At 40.4% G+C, this 20,000-nt stretch overlaps 2 protein-coding genes across 7 annotated transcripts in view; one reads left to right on the top strand and one right to left on the bottom strand.

Annotated features, from left to right (window-relative positions):
• The first annotated feature begins 1,468 nt into the window (after window positions 1-1,468).
• tmem14ca (transmembrane protein 14Ca) lies at window positions 1,469-17,352 on the top strand. 2 transcript variants are annotated; one of them, XM_053674675.1, is made up of 5 exons: window positions 1,469-1,643; window positions 11,473-11,557; window positions 11,729-11,830; window positions 16,818-16,905; window positions 17,154-17,352. In XM_053674675.1, the coding sequence occupies exons 2-5, from the start codon at window positions 11,482-11,484 to the stop codon at window positions 17,209-17,211; spliced, it is 324 nt and encodes a 107-aa protein (XP_053530650.1). In that variant the 5' UTR covers window positions 1,469-1,643; window positions 11,473-11,481; the 3' UTR covers window positions 17,212-17,352.
• A 970-nt stretch (window positions 17,353-18,322) lies between these two features.
• mak (male germ cell-associated kinase) overlaps window positions 18,323-20,000 on the bottom strand; it is a 31,781-nt gene continuing 30,103 nt past the window's right edge. For all 5 annotated transcript variants that reach the window (XM_053674852.1, XM_017452831.3, XM_017452833.3 and 2 more), the window contains 2 exons: window positions 19,355-19,474; window positions 18,323-18,673 (listed from right to left, as the gene is read on the bottom strand). In XM_053674852.1, the coding sequence (XP_053530827.1) occupies window positions 18,522-18,673; window positions 19,355-19,474 (272 nt within the window). In that variant the 3' untranslated portion in view covers window positions 18,323-18,521. The remainder of the gene's footprint in view (window positions 18,674-19,354; window positions 19,475-20,000) is intronic.

Raw genomic sequence — 20,000 nt, 5'->3', positions numbered from 1 at the left:
ATTTAATGAATGTTAATGCAACTGTGTCCTGTCCAGAAAGATCTTTGTATCTGGTATTTACACAAAACTATTTTGGTGTGACCTACCTTTTTTTTTTTTTTTTTTTTGGTGTTAAATATAGTACTAACATTGAATTACAATGGTGACTTAAAAATGTGGTATATTGTGAATTAACTCATTATATATGGAAAATTATTTATCCACAAATGTAAATGGGGAGTGAAAAAAAACTTTAAAATTTTAAAAAAGAAATAGGTAATTACTTGTATACGTTAAAAGAAACAAGAAATATCAAAGCAATAAAAACTGCAAATTATTTTAAAGCCTTAATTCTATTCTTTGAATAATTTACATTTACATTTATTCATTTAGAAGACACTTTATCCAAAGCGACTTAGAAATGAGGAAATACAAGCAAAGCGATATATCAAGTGGAGAAAAATACAAGTAGTGCTACCATACAAGATCTTTTAAGTGAGTTCTAGAAAAGCAAAGTGCACAGAGTAGAGGTGTAAGTTCCAGAGTAATTTTTATTTTATTTTAGGATAATGTAGGGTTGGCATTTTAGGGGTTAGTTAGGTGTTCATGGAAGAGTCGGGTCTTTAGATGTTTTTTGAAGATAGTGACAGATTCTGCTGTCTGGACTGAGGTTGGTAGTTCATTCCACCACTGAGGGACAGTTAATGTGAAGGTTCTGGAAGGGGACTTTGAGCCACGCTGAGTAGGCACTACTAAGCCTCGGTCATTAATTAATCGCATGTCGCATGAGGGAACGTAAGCTTTCAGGAGAGTGTTGAGGTGGGGCGGTACTGTTCCAGACAAGGTCTTGTACGTGAGCATCAAGGCCTTGAATTTGATATGAGTGGCTACAGGAAGCCAGTGGTGGGAGATGAAGAGGGGTCTGACATGGGTCCTTTTGGGCTGGTTGAAGATGAGACATGCTGCTGCATTCTGAATCATCTGAAGGGGTTTGATAGAGTTGGCTGGGAGGCCCGAGAGTAGTGCGTTGCAGTAGTCCAGTTTTGGTATGACAAGAGCCAGGACTAGTAGTTGTGTAGCCTGTTCGGTGAGATAGAGTCTAATTTTCTTGAGGTTGTACAGAATTAACCTACTGGACCATGCAATTGTTGATATGTGGTCAGAAATCACCCTAAGGTTCCTGGCTGTCCTGGTTGGCTTGAGTGTGGTTGAGCTAAGCTGTACAGTGAGGTTGTGGTTGATTGAGGGGCAGGCTGGGATGACGAGAAACTCAGATTTTGCCAAGTTGAGCTTAAGGTTGTGTTCCCTCATCCAGTGTGAGATGTCAGACAGGCAGGCAGAGACCTTACCTCAGCATGTTCCACATTAAATTACTAATTAAGTTAACTTTCCCGATGTGCATTTTGCCGTTAGTGTGGGTACTTTAATCTGGTGCTCCCTTTAAGAATCTTGGGTTTATGATGACGTCGAGGTCACATGACAATGCAAACATGGTGGATGTAGTATGTCCGGGATTGTATTCATACTACACACACATACTGATTAGTACGTACTGTTTCAACGGGCATGCAGTAGGCACTGCATCGAATGCAGTACATACTGTCACACTACACGATTTCGGACGCACCATTGACTCCAACCTAGCTGAAGCGACTCTTTAAAAAGTGAGTATATTTTGGTTTATTTCACTACTAATACTATATATTGACTCTGTTTTTATCATGTACTGTGACAATGTATCGTTTTAAACACACGCTTTGATATCGCCGCAAAGCAGTCACATGGTTCATGTAGCTCTTAATAGTTCCAAATAAGTCCGCGCTGTCAACCTATTTGAATGTGTTAAGCGGGACAGACAACAGCAGCGACTATATTTGCAGCAATTTTCTGTAAATATTAACACACAGGGCCGTAACCATCAGACACTGAGGGGGACACGTCCACCCAATAATCAGATATGGCCAAACTGCAGTTAAAGTTTAATTTTTGACAACTGTGTTACGACAGAAATGTTAAACGACTGGCCGTAGTATCCAGGGATGCAAACATTTACGTGATTCATGTAATTTAATGTGTTATTGTCAACGTGACAAGACAAGAAACATTAACGGAGTATGTAATGAACGTAATGAACATGGTTACCCGTCTTTACTAGTAGCCTTTCAGTAAATTAACTTATCTAAGAAAATGATTTCATAAAACTAAAGGTGGGCGAGTTATCATCCTCAGATTTAAACTAGAACACGGTAAAACGTGTGGATTTGACTCAAGTGTGTTTTTAGATTGTGGTTAGGACAAAGTCATTTATTAAAATAAAAATACATTATTTGCAAATCTTTAACTATTTTTTATTCCTTTAATTCTCCTTTGTGGACAATAAACCCTCAATGGTCTGCAAACATTGTGTTTTGATGCTAGTCTGTATGTCCTTGTCAGATCTGTGCTCAAAATGTTAAAGGGATAATTCACCTAAAAATGAAACTTCTGTTATCATTTACTTCCTCTTATGTCATTCCAAACCCAAATACTGTTACTTTTCATAACATAAAAGAAGACACCCCCCACAACACTCTTTTCCACTCTATTACAGCTCTATTCCATAAATGGCAGAAAATAGTGATCATGAGCTTTAAAGGTGTACTATAAAGTCTATAAAAGCTATGCTCTAGGTGGCCATATGAGAGCTTTGTGTCATATGGACTGCTTTTATGTATAGCTGTGTAAACATTCTTCAAAATTCTCATTTTGTGTTAGACTGCAAACAGCATAGGCCTACAGGTTTTGAACAACTTGAGGGTGAGTAGATAATTGTGAGCAAGTAATTTTGCCTGGCTAGCGGACACAGTCAGAGACATTAAGACAATAATGGAAAGACAATCAAATTATATTAATTTTTTCTTTTGAACAGCAGAAAAAAAAGGGTAAGCTGACAGGAACAGGAAAAAAGTTAGCAGTATATACACAGTGGAAGTATTGTAATTCATATTTGGTCTGCTCTACTGTTTAGAACATATTATTCACTATATCTGTGCATAATGAGATGAAAGGCCTGCCTGGGGGTAGAGAGTGAGTAAATCTGAAATACAATAAACCATCTAATCTAACTTGTTTTTGTATTGTAATACACACTGACCTTATTGTAGTTTTTTTGGTCCTAAAAAGGTCTTGCATTGTATATATAAATATTTGGGCCTTTATTACAAAGATAATTAAAAAGGACCATTACATTTGTGACCCCAACCCCACCAAATGGTTTGGTCCCCTCCAATGTTCAGGATTTGGTTACAGCCTTGTTTAACACATCATGTGCTTTGATTACTACATTGACTACACTTATAGTAGCATTTTATTCTGGGGAATGATGGAGAGACAGCATTGATCAGTTTTTCTGTGTTCATTTTTAGAAGAAAAGCAGATTGCTCCCATAATGTAAAATATATTTACAGTATGTATTCATTCATATTTTTTTCTTGCTTCTATGGTCTTAATTACTCACATCCTAATGTTATGTTAAGACATTCACATAAGCACCACAAGGGAATATCAATGAATGCGAGCAACTGCTCAATCTAACCAAGAAAGAATTTTGATCAATAGTGCAAAATAAACAAAGCGAACAATTGCATTCAGCAAAACATTTGATCATATAATATATCCAGGGAGAGGGTAGATAAGTTTTTCACTGAATGGGCAGTCTTTATAGAAACTCATGCGACCTCCTACAGAGTGGGGGAAAGATGTCAGAAAGCAGGCCACTTTAATGCAATTCCTAGAAAGTGATTAGGCTGAAATTAATGAGTGAAATTGTTAAACAATATTGCCTGTAGAAAAAAACTATACCTCTTATTATATATTATTATTCTTATTTATTTATTTTTTCCCTGAATGTTCAATGTTGAGGGTGGGGTAGGGGAGTGTTTATAAATGTCATTGTATTTATGACTGTTTTTTTGATGCCAAAAAACAATAAATATAATTTTAATGTTCTAAAAAAAACAAACATTTTCCATGGTTGGCTGTGCAGCATTTGGATGCAAAAAAAAGGAAAGTATTAATCAGCCCCGGTAATTTTAATGTCCTTCATGAACAGCAGAATACCTGCATATAATAACCGACTAGTCTAATGTGTGTAGAGGTGTGTGTGGTTATGTTGTATTATTTGCCTATATTAAATAAATAAAAGAAAGGAAGAATAATAAGAAAACAACAGCTGGAACTTGAGATTTACTGCATCAGTGATTATAGGAATCTCTTACTTTAGACATCTCTATCACCTCCTAAAAGAGAGAGAAAGGGGTTTCAGTAACTGGAATGTAGATTGCTTGGGTTAAGCAACTTTCTTATTTTGGGTAAGCAGTATGTAGGCTGTATAGGTAGCACGTTTTATGTTAGGAATGGTACTTATACAGTGTGATACATTTAAAAATGGGTTTGCTAAACTAACTTGTGTTCAGAAGCAAGTGTAAGTATACAATCTGTATTTATAGCTTGTTAAATTTTCATTAAATTTTTTATTATGTGCAAGAAACGCATGCTTGTAAGAAAGATGAAAAGTTCTGGAGAAGTCAGTGGGGAAATTACATGGTTTTCACATTTCAGCACTAGATCTGCAGGGGTTGCTATACTAAAAGGAAATTTCAAGGGTCAGATTTTTAACCACGAAATGGATAGTTTGGGAAGAATGTTATTGCATATTGACATTGATCATACTCCAATAATAGTATGCCAGTAATAGACAGCTTAATTATAAGTTGTTTTTTTTTTTTATATATATAAAACATTGAAGCAAATTAAAACTAAATTTCTCTTGGCAAAAATAGTATGGGCAGGTTTCATTTTATTTCATTTCAATAGTGTGTTTGATGAGGATTTGGATCCATGGCCATCAAGAAGCAATGAAACTCATTGTGAAATCAAAAATGTATGTACCCGTGTAGGTTTAGTTGACTTCTGGTGACTCAAAAATCCAGACAAAAGAAATGTACACATGGAGCAACAAAGATTGTTTCAAACAATCACACATTTGTTTTTGCCTGATATCACATGAACTGTAACAATGTGTCCAGATTGTTTCTATACGTTTTATTTATTCATTTTCATGTGATTCATATTCATGTGATTCATTTACATGTGATTAATTTTCATGTGATTCATTTACCTTTTCTCTTCGCTCCTCCCTTCCCTTTCCCAAATATTTCTTTGAGAAGAAGAAAAAAACAAAAAAAAATTCAAACAAAACAAAAACCCACCCCCTGCCCCCCCGGCTCATCATGGCTACTCAGTAACTGTCGCTGGTTATATAAATATTATAAAACCCAAGAACAGGCACAAAAATTTAAGTGGGAAGTGTCTGTAACTCCATAAAGTATACAATAAAGGGATGCCATTTATAAAAATAAATAAATAAATAAATAAATAAATAAATCATCTAAGTTAGGAGCGTATACAATACCTGTCTTTGCATTAGAGTACCAGCAACTATAATATATCTACCGTTCGTATCAGCGATAGCGTTAGTGGACGAAAACTGTAACCTTTTGTCAATTAAAATAGCGACCCCTCCTACTTTCAAATTAAAGTTCGAGTGGAAGACGTTTCAAATATGTAAAAACCTTAGATCTCTTGACAGGATTACCTCTGACGTTCCAACAAATAAATCTTAAAGGCGTGCCTGTCCCAGCCGGAGTGGGACGACCCCCCCAACACACCCAAAGTCTCCATAAAACAAAGGGAGGCAGCAGTGTTTCCCACCAAGAGTTGTCCACAATGTGAAAACAACTCAAAGAGTAAGCCGAACTAACCAACTAAATTATCTAAACAAAAAAAAATTCCAGTAAGAGAAAAGTCCCCTACTGACTTCAAATCTGATAAATAGTCTGCACACTTTAACAAATATAATGTCCTTACCTTTTAATGACTTGTAACAAATAATATAACACAGTGTAGCATGTAAAGATGAGGAAACAACATTAATAAATTGAAATAAACTCTAACCCAGTCAGAGCATCAAAACAGAGAAGCACATTAATACAGAAGTAAATTTAAGAGGAGTGAGTCCACAAAATCTAGACGAAGTAATGCACCGACAATATCTTCAATAAGAATCCGAATTCTGTATAGCTAGAGGGCCGAGTGCAAAAAAAGAATAAAAGTGAAAAAAACTCCACTATATAGGTGATGCAGTTCACCCCGATATCAAGAGTTTAACGTAGTCTCCTGCGTCCTCTGCTGAAATAAAGTCCTTCTGGACACCGTTATATGTAATGCGAAGCCGAGCTGGGTGAAGTATTCCATAGCGAGCTCCCTCAATACCACGAAGTTGACGCTGAACCTCGTTAAACGCGGCCCGGGCCCGGGCTGTTTTGGCTGTGTAGTCAGGGAAAACGGAGATGGTCAAATCTCCGTGTTAGTGTTAGTGTTAGTAACGAGGCCGCATTGGTCCTCACGCACAGTGTAGAAGCAGAGATACACACTGGAAGCATGAGTAAGATCTACTTGTATTGTTCTCTGCTTGAAATATCGCTTTGCTTGTATTTTTCTCATTTGTAAGTTGCTTTGTAAGATCTGTAATGTCTAATTCAAACACTATGATCAAAAGTAAACACAAGTAAACTAATATTCCTTAAGACAGTGAGTAACAGAAACCACAAGGTGAAGTGAAAGTGAGTTTTTATTATTAATAAAAAGTAATGCATAAATACTTAAATAATATAAAATAAAATATAAATATATTTATTTTAGTTTATAAGTGTTTATGCATTATTTTTTGTGGATGCACAAAAAGCACTGAATTAAACTACACTTCTAAATGAATAATATATATTCTGGTGTGTCTGTGTGTATTGGGTTCTTTTCTGTTTTGGACAAACATTTGTGTAAAGTTTTAAGTTTTAGTCTGAAGTTTATATTTGTAACACTCAGTTTGTGGATTTTATTTTAAATAAACAATAAAAATGGTACTGAAAGTTTGCCCCCCCCGATTAATTGACTAATCGAAAAAATAATCGGCCACCTAATCGATTATGACAATAATCATTAGTTGCCGCCCTAATCATGACTATAGATAATAATATAATCTAAATAGGCAGCAGCATATGCCGCATGCAGATGAAACACCATGTCCATGAGCCACTGGAACATCGCGGGTGCCCCAAACAACCCGAAAGGAAGGGTCACGAACTGGTGTAGCCCAAACGGAGTGGAAAAAAAAGTTTTAACATTAGATTTAAGGGGATCTGCCAGTATCCCTTGGTTAAATCTAATGTCGAGTAAAAGCAAGCCATGCCTAACCGATCGGGCAGTTCGTTAGTGTGAGGCATTGGGTATGTGTCGAATTTAGACACCGCGTTGACTAAAATCCACACAGAATCAGTCCCGTTGGCCTTGGGGACTGTCGTGGAAATTACACAACACTCGCAGAGGTGAAAAAGGTTTATTAGAAAATGGTTAATACAGGTTAGAAGAAAGCAGGATAGAATAATGAGAGTGCTCTGAGGTGCTTGTGCCTAACAACTACTATATATATGAAATGCAGAGCATGATACACGTCTGTGTACTGATAAGAAGCAGTTTGAGGCAGTTCAAACAGGCTTTGTTTCAGGGTCTTAGAAAATGTGCAGATGAACCTTGAACAGAAAAACATGTTTGTGTCTCTGCATGCAGATAAACATTCTGTACTGATCTAAGTGACATGACATGGCCTTCTTAGGCGTGATCCTCTGATGATAATGAACAGAACAAGAACAATACTATTACAAAGTAAAAATGAATAATTTCCCTCACAGGACCAAAACCACCGGGCTGCTTCAGTCACTGTGGGATTCCTCGATTAACAACATGTTGAGCATAGCCTGGAGTTCTTCCCGCACCACATTTTTCTGTGTTCGGGCAGCCGACATGGGTGGCTGCATACCACCACCCCTGGGTTTGTCTCAACGTGTGTTTAATGAGGCTCGTGCGACTGGGGAGAGGCGAGAACACATCAGAAAATTCTGTGCGTACTTTATACACGTCTGAGAATTGGGACAGCGAGAGGTGCTCCCCACACGGGACGAGGGTGCCTTGAGGGCCCGCTTTTCGGTTTACCCCTGGCCCTAGCTCCTCTCTCAGGCACTATGGTTGCCAAAGCTACGGGGACCGCCTCCCTCCGTGGCCTAAGGAGGTTAAGGTGGTAAATATGGTGCGAACAGATAGAGGCAGAGCACTTTACCTTATAGTCGACCTCCCCGACTTGCCGTGTGACCTCAAAGGGCCCTTGCCACTTGGCGAGTAATTTTGAGCTTGACGTCGGAGGTAACATGAATACATGATCTTCCAGTGTGAATTCCTGTAGCCGAGTACCCCCGTTACCCACGGATTGGTGTTCTTGCACCTGTAGCAAATTCTCCTGTGTTATTTGACTGAGGGTGTGGAGTTTTCATCTCAGGTCAAGAACGTACTGAATTAAATTTTTTACTTTTTAAAGGTCCCTCCTCCCAATTTTCTTGAATCGCATCAAGCACGCCATATAATAATTTGAAAGTGGAAAAACCCCATGGAGGCTTGTGGGACCTCTTGTACTGCGAATAGCAAGGGCTCTAACCACTTATCCCAATTTTGCGCATCATTGTGAATGCACTTACGGATCATGTTAAGTGATTGATTAAAATGTTCCATCAGCCCATCCGTTTGCAGACGATATACGCTTATGCAAACGGATTTAACCCCAAATATCCCATACAGCTCACGTAGTGTTCGTGACATGAACAAGGTGCCCTGGTCAGTCAGGCTCTCTTTTGGGATCCCAACCTGAGAGCACCTCCGCAACATTCCGTGCTGAAATGCTTCCGGGTATCGTGTCGCATAGTCCACTGAGACTAACACAAAGTGATGCCCATGTGAAGACCGCTCTAATGGCCCGACAAGGTCCATCCCAACTCTTTCAAAGGAGACCTTGATGAAAGCAACAGCGCTTTTTGGGTGGCCAGTGGATTCACCAGCTGGCATTTGCGGCATGTCGCATACCACCAGCGTACATCGCTGTAAATGCCCAGCCAATAAAAGTGGGCCAGGAATTGGTCCAGTGTTTTCCCCTGCCCTAAGTGCCCTGCCATGGGATTATGGTGAGCTGTCTGGAATACCAATTCCTTCAACACTCGATATAACCTGTTGTGACTTACTGAAAAATAGTGGGAGAGTGTAGCATTCGGCTGGACCCACTGACCATCGATTACTCTCACTTGGTCAAAGGCGTGTGTCAGTGTTTTGTCACACAACTGCTCCAAGGGAAAATCTCCAAGGGAAAATGTCCAAGGGGAGACGGCTGGTGCACACCCTCTCCTTCCAATACTGCACACATTCCACACCCCCTCCCCTTTGTGCAATATCTGTGAATATTTCCCAGGCTAAAGCTTGGAACCCTGCCAATTTGTCCTCAGAATTAGTGGATGGGTGAGGCGTGGGCTAACCGTTGCCTCCACTCTATGGTTTTGGCCTTGAAATTCAATAATGATGGGTACCATCAGGTATTCGTGAACGTCCCCATGCACACACCTCACCTTCTCCAAATGTGCATTCCCCAATGCCTCCCCTTGAACCAAGGGTGGAGACATTTTGATTGCAGTGGATTGCAGTTTGATTACAGCCTGAATCCACGAATGCCTGGTATGCCCCTGCACACTCGAATGCAGTACGTCCCAGCTCGATCGGGGCAGTCTGTGGCATGTCGGGGAGCCAGACCAGGGCCCCCACCTCCATGATTGGGCACTGGTCCTGAAAGTGTCCCGGGTCCCCGCAATGCCAACACGCTGGCCCAGGCATCACTCCAGCACCTGTACCGTTGGTGGCCCTCACCTGTGGAGAAAAGGGGACAGAGAGAGAGGGGGAAGAGGAGGGAGGGGGAAAATAACGGGTATGGGGGGTTGGTCTTGGAAAAACCAGTCCCTGTTGTCGGGGCACCAGGACTGGATGGGGAGAAGAGATGAGGGAAGAGAGAGAAAAAGCAGTAGGCGAAGAGGGGAGAGGATCGCCTGCCACAGGATACGCCACCATGTGATCTTCTGCCAGCTGGACGGCGGCACTGTACCCACTTAGCCATCCCATCCGGCAGTCGGCAGACAAACTGCTCCAGGACCACCAGGTCAATCACCTCCCGAACGCAAATGGTCGGCTGACCTCGCAAAGCGTCAGGGCACGGAAATGCTGGTGGTGCTGCTTGGGGGTACGTTCCAACGGCCAGTCCACTGTTCCAACGGCCAACCGTTGCAACCGTTGCAAACCGTTGAATCCTTTGCAAGCAGGTTCTTGAGAGACTAATGCTGCTTTCTCCTGAAAGAGCATCCTTCTGTGAGGCGTGCTCCCACACCAGCACAGAGCGCTCGTAGAGCTCCAGGAAGGCGTCCGGGTCGTCCTGCGGACACATCTTCATAAGCACAACATGAGCCACAATGTCCACTGTTGCTGGGGCCGCTGCCGGCGCTCCCGCCTGAAGCACCTGCCGTTCCTCGGCCTGGGCGTTGAGGAGGTCCTTTATGTGCTGCTCCTGGTTGCAGCACAGCCGCACCAAAGCTTGATGCTGGTTCTGGTTTTTCTGGTCTTCTGTGTTTGGAGTTGTGAATTGGTGAACAGTGAATACATTTTATATTAATAACGAAGCAAAAGTAGTCTCTTTTTTAAAATAATACATAGAATATATCCAGTAAAACATGTGCTGGAATGTTTTACATTAGATATTGATTACTCTTGTAATTTCTGTAAAGGAAACTATTTTTCATTTATTTTTCCATTGCATACATACAAAAATATTTTGGATATGGATCATTTAATTAAGAAAATATTCAATATTACTTTGCAGCTGAGAGGATTTGACATAATGATACACTTCAATGATCATGGAATTGAGAAAGATAAGGCATACATCATACAATTGTTAATATTAATGGGAAAGTTTCACATTCATAAAATGAAATGGTCTGACTCCAACCCTAATTTTTCTTACTTTAAAAATTATTTCAAGCTTTATTGTTCAGTATTGTGTAATTGCACAAGTAAAAAGGCAATTCGGGCTTAACAAAGCAGGTATGATGTATATAAAGTGGCACCCTTTTCCTTTAGTTTATTAGAATTTTGTTCCTGTCCTCTGGCACTGTTTTAAAATGATATTTCACTTTTGGTTTTTGTATTATTACTTTGAATGAATGTATTGTATTGTTCTGGTTTATGGCATTAATAATAAAAAAGTTATAAATTTTTTTAAAAATTTAACACAGCTGGTTGTACTATAAGCCAAGCAAGGCAGCCTTTTAGGCACAGACGCTTAAGCAGATATTTAGCTTTAGCTCACTGTGTTTAAACCGAAAAAAGCGTGCGCCTGGTTCATAGCCACTTCATCAGGTAAGAGTGTAAAGGATACGGTAATTTTTTTCAAGCAGGTGTGTTTATTATAGCCAGTTTTACTTTTGCATGACTGAATGTTTGATGAATGTTTGTTGTTTTATTGGGTTTTTGCACAGACAGGCACTGATTATGGCAGTGGATTGGGCTGGATATGGATATGCAGCACTCGTTACGTCTGGAGGAGTCATGGGTTATGTCAAAGCAGGTCTTTAATTCTCCTTATATTAGAAGATTATATGAAAATTGTTTTCTAACTCGATCTACACAGTGACTCTTAATATAGTCCTATATAAATTTGCTGTAATGTTCATTTACATTTTAAGATGTTGTGGATTTATATTTGAGCAGTTTGAGCTTAGCATCTTTCTGTCTGCAGGCAGTGTCCCTTCTTTGGCAGCTGGACTGCTATTTGGAGGTTTGGCAGGTTTTGGTGCCTACCAGATATCACAAAACCCCCAAAATATTTGGGTGTCTTTAGGTTGGTATTTCCAGTCATTTATGCAAAGTTATGCAATAATATAATGAGGTCAAATTATATCCTCCCCTCAGAAACCATAGTAAATAATTAAGAAACTAAACACGGTGGGGCATGCCGTTAAAGGAAAATAATCAGTGACAGGGTGGTGTGATCTGGTCCAATGCAAAGCTGAGTTTTCACCCTGTTATTTCCCAATAACAGCCCTTATACCACAGGATTTTTCGCAGCAATTAAATATATATTTTTAATTATTTAAAAATGTATTTATATTTAATGATTAATGATTAATTTATATTTACATTTAATGTTGCGGAATGTCCTGTTATCACTTACATTATTTATTTTCTCTCTCATGAAGTTCCCTTGCATAGGTTCACTCAATGGTGTGTCATTAGCTAACGCTATGGGACCATCCTCCAGGTGTGACAATTGTCTGAAGCCCATATAGAATCCTGCCAATTCATTGGCTGATGGTGCCAGCACGGCACTCCGAGACATGGTGTCATGATGCCTCAAAGGGACATGGTTGTGCCATCTCCCTTCAGATATCTTTCACTTAAGGTGAACGGTTTATCTGCACGTGTTACTGTGTAGGAGTTATTGTGTTTTGGCGACTCAAATCAAGTGGAGATTATCTTCCCTTGGAGTGGAACACAATGCTGTTTTACAGGCGCGTGTCTGTATGTGCTTTCCAAGCAAGGGCACTCATAAGTGTGTTAGTGTATGGACTTTCACCATGCAGAAACCGCACTTAATGGCTTATTTGATTACCTGCACTGCAATCATTTTGAAATGAAAGTGCTTCGCTCACTTTCTTTTTGAGGAAGGAAAGCAGCTTGGCTTTCGATCCATCGCTTGGGTTCTGTGGCCGCCGAGGCACCCGTGAGCGGTCCTGGGGAACTGATGTTGAGCTTGAGGCTATTGAAAGCAAGAAGCCGGATTTCACTCTGCCTCTCTCGCTCTCCCCATAGACCTGCGGATCTATGACCAAGCCTGAAAGCTCTGTGATATCCGGCTGAGAATGTTGGGTGAGTATGTTGATGTGCTATAAAAAAAAAAAGCCGGCCACAGCGTGCGTCTGTGCTGTAAATTGCTCCCCTTTTCAACCTGAATTACTAATCTAGCTGCCTCTGAGGAGATGCTCGCTACTTATCTCTCGCCATTTTCGGTGGCTTCATGGAAGTCACAACCTACCCTGCCTTCTAAGCCTGTAGGGCTTCTTCAGACTTTATGAATAAATCTTACATGGCTGCTAAAAAGACAGGTGGCGGGTGCGTCTTTGCACACCAGTGTGGTTTTGCAGGCGTACCAGGCCGATGTGTTGAGAGATGGATGAGGGCTCTGCTTTAACTGCTGAGGTGGTTAAGGAGCTTCGATGGACCACTGACTTAGCGCTTAGAGCAAATAAGCATACAGCTTGTGCTATCTGTTGCTGTTTGGCAGGTTTGATGGCACCTGAGATACACCTGTGGTTGAATCTCACTGACATCAGAGACAAGGACGAAGCTTTACTTATGGAGGCACCTGTTTCCCAGTCAGGCCTGTTCTTCGAAGCAGTTAATTCTGTCACTGAGAGGTGTCGTACTGTGAAGCAGAATTTCAGCAATTGATTCCTCTGCGAGCTTGAGAGCCATCGACAAACTCTAGCCATTCTCGCTCCAGTTTCCTGCAGTACCCTCGAGGGGCTGAAGGGTAATGAGGCTGCTTAGGCACCCTCTCAGCCCTCAGTCCCAAAAGGGGCAGCAATGGCTTGGTGGTTAAGGCTCTGGGTTACTGATTGGAAGGTCGGGGGTTCAAGCCCCAGCACTGCCAAGCTGGCACTGTTGGGCCCCTGAGCAAGGCCCTTAACCCTCTCTGCTCTAGCGGCGCTGTATCATGGCTGACCCTGTGCTCTGACCCCAACTTCCTGACATGCTGGGGTATGCAAAGAAAAGAATTTCACTGTGCTGTAATGTATACTTGACTAATAAAGACTCATTATAAGGGCTTAGACTTAAAAATGGCAACTATTTTTTTGACCGGCTGATCTTAAAGCAGATGGCAGGTTCCCCCACGGGGAATTGTGACAGACGGCTGAGGCATATCTGCCTTTCTCCTTGCTGCCCTCAGGATTTTATACTGTCTATTCTACCACATTTCGTGCTTCGGACATCAGACCACATGCCTACTATAGGTGGCAATTTTCTCATTTGTACTCCATATGTACTCCATACATATGCATTACTGCTTTCGGCACACACAAGCTGTACCACAGGTATGGGTTGTGCCCCCATGTTGCATGCTGAGCCCCTTTTGTCAAGTCAGACTGTATGGGATGGGTTTGCCCTGCTAGTCATTCACTTCAGGGCCCTGTTCGGTAGTCCCCACAATAGATGGCATGAAATGTTTCTATGCCCCTCATATCTCACGCAGCGATTGGGGACTTGAATCCTCCCCGTTCTGCACAGTTGCGGGCATTTCAGACGCCCGTCTTGAGCCAAGGTTGCCCCACCGTGGTCGGTCTGGGCTCCTACTCTCCTTCAACCATGAGATGCCTGATGCCTCTCTCTTGGTTCATTTCACAGTGTGGCGACTTCTGCCAATGTGCCCCACTGGGTCCTTCGAACCGTAGAGAGCGGATATGTTGTTCACAACCTCGCTCATTCACGAAATTCATGGCACAATCGGAGAGTTTAGTGGCTCAGCACCGGGATATCGTTCTCAATCACCCAGAGCAGCTTGGTTTTAGGATAAGTCTTCAGAAAAGTGTTGTGTCGCCCAGGTGGCAGACCGTTTTTTTTCTGGGGATACATCTAAATACATACATGATGCAAGTGCATAGGTCCTATGCTCGTGTACAGTTGCTTTGCCTTTTTCTGGACCAGTTCATGATGGGTCTTATGGCTGGAGCATCACTGGGTGTTCTGCTGGGCTTGTTTCACTTGAGGCCGTTTCAATGGTGGGTCAACAGCCATAGAGTTTGTTCCTTTTGGCATCCTCACTGCACAGTCAGGGTAACACATTGGTGTTATCAGACTCTAGTGCCCTGGAAACAACCCCAGTTTTTGAACAACCCTAGCTTCTGTCCATCAGAGCAATTCACATTCCAGGGTGTGTAAACCTGGGTGCAGATCTTCTCTGAAGCACGGGTTGAGGCACGGGGAGTGGAGATTGCATCCTCAGTCTGTAAGTCTGATGTATAGAGATTTATGTACAGGATTGTATCGAGGCACAGATCTGGGGAAGGGTACAGAAACATTTCTTCAGAATTGAAGGTCCCAATGAGCACAGTGACCTCCATCATCCATAAATGGAAAAAGTTTGGAACCACCAGGACTCTTCCTAGAGCTGGCCACCTGGCCGAACTAAGCGATGGGGGAGAAGGGCCTTAGTCAGGGAGGTGACCAAAAACCCGATGGTCACTCTGACAGAGCTCCAGTGTGTCTCTGTGGAGAGAGGAGAACTTTCCAGAAGAACAACCATCTCTGCAGCACTCCACCAATCAGGCCTGTATGGTTGAGTGGCCAGACGGAAGCCACTCCTCAGTAAAAGGCACATGACGGCCTGCCTGGAGTTTGCCAAAAGGCACCTGAAGGACTCTCAGACCAAAGATTGAACAAAGATTGAACTCTTTGGCCTGAATGGCAAGCGTCATGTCTGGAGGAAACCAGGCACCAGTAATCACCTGGAAAATACCATCCCTACAGTGAAGCATAATGGTGGCAGGATCATGCTGTGGGGATATTTTTCAGCGGCAGGAACTGGGAGACTAGTCAGGATCGAGGGAAAGATGAATGCAGCAAAGAGACATCCGTGATGACAACCTGCTCCAGAGCGCTCTGGACCTCAGACTGGGGTGAAAGTTTATCTTCCAACAGGGCAACGACCCTTTTTTGTTTTTTATTTTTAATAAATTTGCAAAGATTTCAAACAAACTTCTTCCATGTTGTCATTATGGGGTATTGTTTGTAGAATTTTGAGGAAAATGATAAATTTAATCCATAAGGCTTAAATGGAATAAGGCTGTAACATAACAAAATGTGGAAAAAGTGAAGCACTGTGAATACTTTCCAGATGCACTGTATGCTTTCATTTCACTTTCGTCAAAGAAATAGCCACAACATAATAAATGAATCATTTATTAAGTTCATCAATTTTGAACTAGAATATGGTCCGACTTGAGGCTTAAGCACCATTGTGTTGCTACCCATTCATTAAAGTTCCATGCAATTTTATATATATAATTTGATGAGAAGAATCTGGGCTGAGCCCTTGATTATTAACAGGCCAGTTAATGCCCCTGGTCTCCTATAACCAGAGCTCTTTCAGGTTTCTCAGCGGGTGCTTCACTGAGGAGAACAAATCTGTTGAACACGTGAAGCAGAGAGGAGTGGTGCTCCTGTGGGTCAGGGCATTAGCTTTGGCTTCGCGATTATGCTGCCGAGTTGTCACCCATTCACCCCGCTGTGAGGGCTCTAATGCTGGATTTGGGGGATTGCTAACTTCGCCTAAGGACTTTCCCCTACAGTAACTACACTGCTCTCACTCTCACTAACCCTCTCTAGAGTTTGGATGTGCACCTCTGCAATCTTCTGTCAGAGCGTTAACTAATGTAAACTTGGCACAAATGAAGCTATTGCTAACGATGAAGGAAGAATGACTAAACATCATGCACTCAACACACTGAACAAGCTGAATGTTTGCCATGTTGAGTGTTTAATGTACCCTTAGTTGAAGATTAAGATTAGTTGATATTATTTTAGACGGATCTGACGTGGATGACCTCTACTTGGTGTCTTTAGACAAAAAACAAAAGCGTTCTTCAAAAAATAAAATAAAATACTGCAGAAAGGAAAGTGAAAACTACAACAAATGAAAACAATAGCACAAAATTATTGCTGAAAAAGAAACAGTGTAGTTTAAACGCCTGTGTTTACATAAATGCAGTTTGCATTTATTAGAGACCTCCATTTGCTGTGTATTGATGATTTCTATGTGTGTTCGGCAGCTACATCAGGAACCTTGGCTGCTCTCATGGGGAAAAGATTTTACAACTCTCGGAAGATAATACCTGCGGGTGTAGTGGCTGGAGCAAGGTACTTCATGTTCACACTTTACAGACTGTAGGTCTCTGGAGACTGGATTATGATTCCTTTCAGCAAAATTTTCACACTGTCCATGCTATTTTAATAAACTTAGAGATAGTTCTAGAACAGATATGATTCCGTTTAAGCAATTTCTCACACTACACGCAGGACACAGGCCTTTTAGTGCTTCTAATAATTTTTTGTGCATGGGAATGGCATGTCCTGTGTCATTCATGGATGTCTTTTTTCTTTTCCAGTATCCTGATGTTGGCAAAGCTTGGTATTGGACTCCTGGAGAAGCCTCAAGATTCATGACTGGTGCTGCAAAAAAATGTCACTGATAAAAATAAATCATACTTTTGTTTGAATCTACATTGTACACATTTAGAATAATTTGACATGATTGTGGGTCTCATTTTCTATACAATGTTTAATAAATGATAAAAATTAAGCAAATGTGAATTCTGCATTTCCATATATTTTCATTCAAACCACAGGATCAAACATGTTTTAAAATACTTGCAAAACTGTCAGTGCTGGTTTCAAGCTAAAACCAGATTATTTAGATTTTTTACAATTATATTCAGATATGACACAAACCTATTGCTGGTCCCTCAAAAGAAGAAAAAAGCAGGTTGTTATTTGGATAACAACAGGTAGTCAGATCTGTGTTGGTTCACTGGCATTCCAATGGCATTAAAGGTTAGGATTGTAATGTTTCAACACTTTTGGAAGCCTTTAGTAATCATATTCAAAGATCACAACAGCTGGAATTTTGCAGGGATGGGAAGGCTTTTCAATGCAATTACACATAACAGCCAGCAGAAGGTGAATACATATGTTCTGAAATCTACAGTGATCTGAAAAAATGAATAATGAACATGCCTACAGTGGTGCTTCAAATTTTGTGTTGCACAAGGGACTCACACCAGATACTGAAAGCAAAGTTTCACATACTTTTGCCACTCACAGATGTAATGTTGGATAATTTTACTCAATAAATAAATGACCACATATAATAATTTTTCTCATTTATTTAACTGGGTTCTCTTTATCTACTTTTAGCACTTGTGTGTAATTTGATGATGTTTTAGGTAATATTTATAAAATACTAAAGGGTTTACAAACTTTCAAGCATTACTGTTCTTTTACCAGTTACAGATATGTAATATTGGATCATTTTCCTCACAAAATATTATACTTGGTCATTTATTTATTGTAATTTTTAGTAATTGGGTTCTCTTTATCTAGTTTCAGAACTTGTGTGAAAATCTGATTATGTTTAGGTCATATTTATGCAGATATATAGAAAATTCAAACTTTCAAGCACCTCTGTAATTTTCAAGGCACCTCACACAAATATGACCTCTGTGTGTTTGTGATTAAAATAGAGACCTGGTTTAGAATGAGCAGCTCAATTATAAAATATGATTTTTAAATTTTTTTTATTTTTTTTTATTTTCACAGAGTCGATAAACAAAAAATCTTTCAGTTCTAGGGTGAATGTCTTTTACAAAAATTATAACATTTTCTACAAAACAGTCTGCACAGTGGGGTTTGAGACATTATAAAACTTCTCTGCTAGAGAAGATTAGTACAAACTGAGGCTGTAAAGATTTGATGTGCTACCGATGGTTTCCGTACTTTGCTGCCCAGTCCACTCGACCGTGGACAGGTTGGACAGGAGCTGCATGAGGGAGAATGTTGCCAGAATTTTTCCCCAGGGCTGAGTAACTTGTCTCTTTGACTTGAGAGATTTTTTTCCACCCATCAGCATCTGAGGAGCAGTGATCAAGAATGTCATATGTAAGAACATGGGCCTTAAGTTTGTTTTAGGAAAGAGTGTATGTCATTTCATTTTCACTGGGGGAAAAGAATTGGTCTGAGTTTGCTTGAACAGCAAGACAGTAGGCTTTACATTCAGTACTTGAATTTAATAAAGTGGAAGCAGCAGGATTTGGCTTTACATATTTTGTTTTGCCCGTTTTAGAGTCATCAGTGGCAGAGTGATCAGCTAAGAGGAAGGAAACATGGATAGGGTTGGAGAATGGGAGAGAAAGAAACAGCAAAGCAAATGCCTGATTAAATCAAGTAAGATATACTGCAAGCAAGAAGGCATATTATGTTGTTTAGTTATCTTCTCCAGCTTACTATATGTTAAGTGCTTTGCACACGGACATAAAAAAAAGCCATCTGTTAATGCTAAATCCATATCCTTGGTCATGGGCAAGTTCTTCATGTCAGGAAGAGGCTGGACAGCCAGTGAGCCTATTTTTTTTTTCTTTTCAGGAAATAATATCTGATTTAATCTTAGCCATGAAATATTTGCATGAAACAATCCATTTGAATGCATGTGAGGTGAGTAACCAAGAAGATTGCTGAATGTAATCAGAAAAAAAGATCAAAGATTTTTTATTTATTTATTTATTTATTTTAAATGTTAGAAGTTACTACATACGTGCTTGCTGGTTTCCAATTTGTGCAAGCTGTATCCTCTGGCCAACTGATCCAACCTCCTTCTTCTGGAAAGATGGAATATAACCTCCAGAGAGGTTGTATGTGGTGCTAATAAAGTTTCCTAAAAGCCAAAGTCATACTGTTACAACAAAATCTGTGAAAAATATATGGTGTGAATTTTTTGATTAGTGAGTTCTTGTTTCTACACATTTCTTCTCCAGTCCATTATCTTTTACAAAGATGTACTTTAGGGGTTTCTGTAAGATGGAGCTTAAAAGCCAGATGTTATTTGATACAAAAGGTACATCTGTTTTGCCCAGTTGTGAAACATTATATTATTATTATTTATGTTGGTTAGTGCACCACAGTGCAATCTCCACTGGATAAGCTGCACTACAAACAGCAATGTTATGTGTACCTTTAGGCTGTTAAATTTTTTTCTAGTATCCTTTCTTTAGGCTTATATGGGACTTTAATGCTGCATCTGGGGTTCATATTAGAGGTATGCATGCAAGAAGGAAATAAAAATGTGACTTTTTTTTCTCAAACAGTGAAACTCAAAAGCAAATGATTAAGCATAAGCTGTCACTGTCTGGGCTCTGGTGCCTCTCTGGACAGCAGCCTGTGGGGCATTTGATACTGAACTA

The sequence above is a fragment of the Ictalurus punctatus genome, chromosome 23 (genome assembly GCF_001660625.3).
Source record: "Ictalurus punctatus breed USDA103 chromosome 23, Coco_2.0, whole genome shotgun sequence".
NCBI classification, from domain to species: Eukaryota; Metazoa; Chordata; class Actinopteri; order Siluriformes; family Ictaluridae; genus Ictalurus; species Ictalurus punctatus.
Note: the sequence above shows the minus strand (reverse complement) of the source record. Positions and strands in the feature narration are given on the sequence as shown.

Coding starts and splice junctions, on each gene's coding strand:
- tmem14ca (XM_053674675.1), top strand. CDS start 11,482: ATGGCAGTGGATTGGGCTGGATATGGATATGCAGCACTCGTTACGTCT. Junction 11,558..11,728: donor CATGGGTTATGTCAAAGCAG/GTCTTTAATTCT, acceptor TTCTGTCTGCAG/GCAGTGTCCCTTCTTTGGCA. Junction 11,831..16,817: donor AAATATTTGGGTGTCTTTAG/GTTGGTATTTCC, acceptor TGTGTTCGGCAG/CTACATCAGGAACCTTGGCT.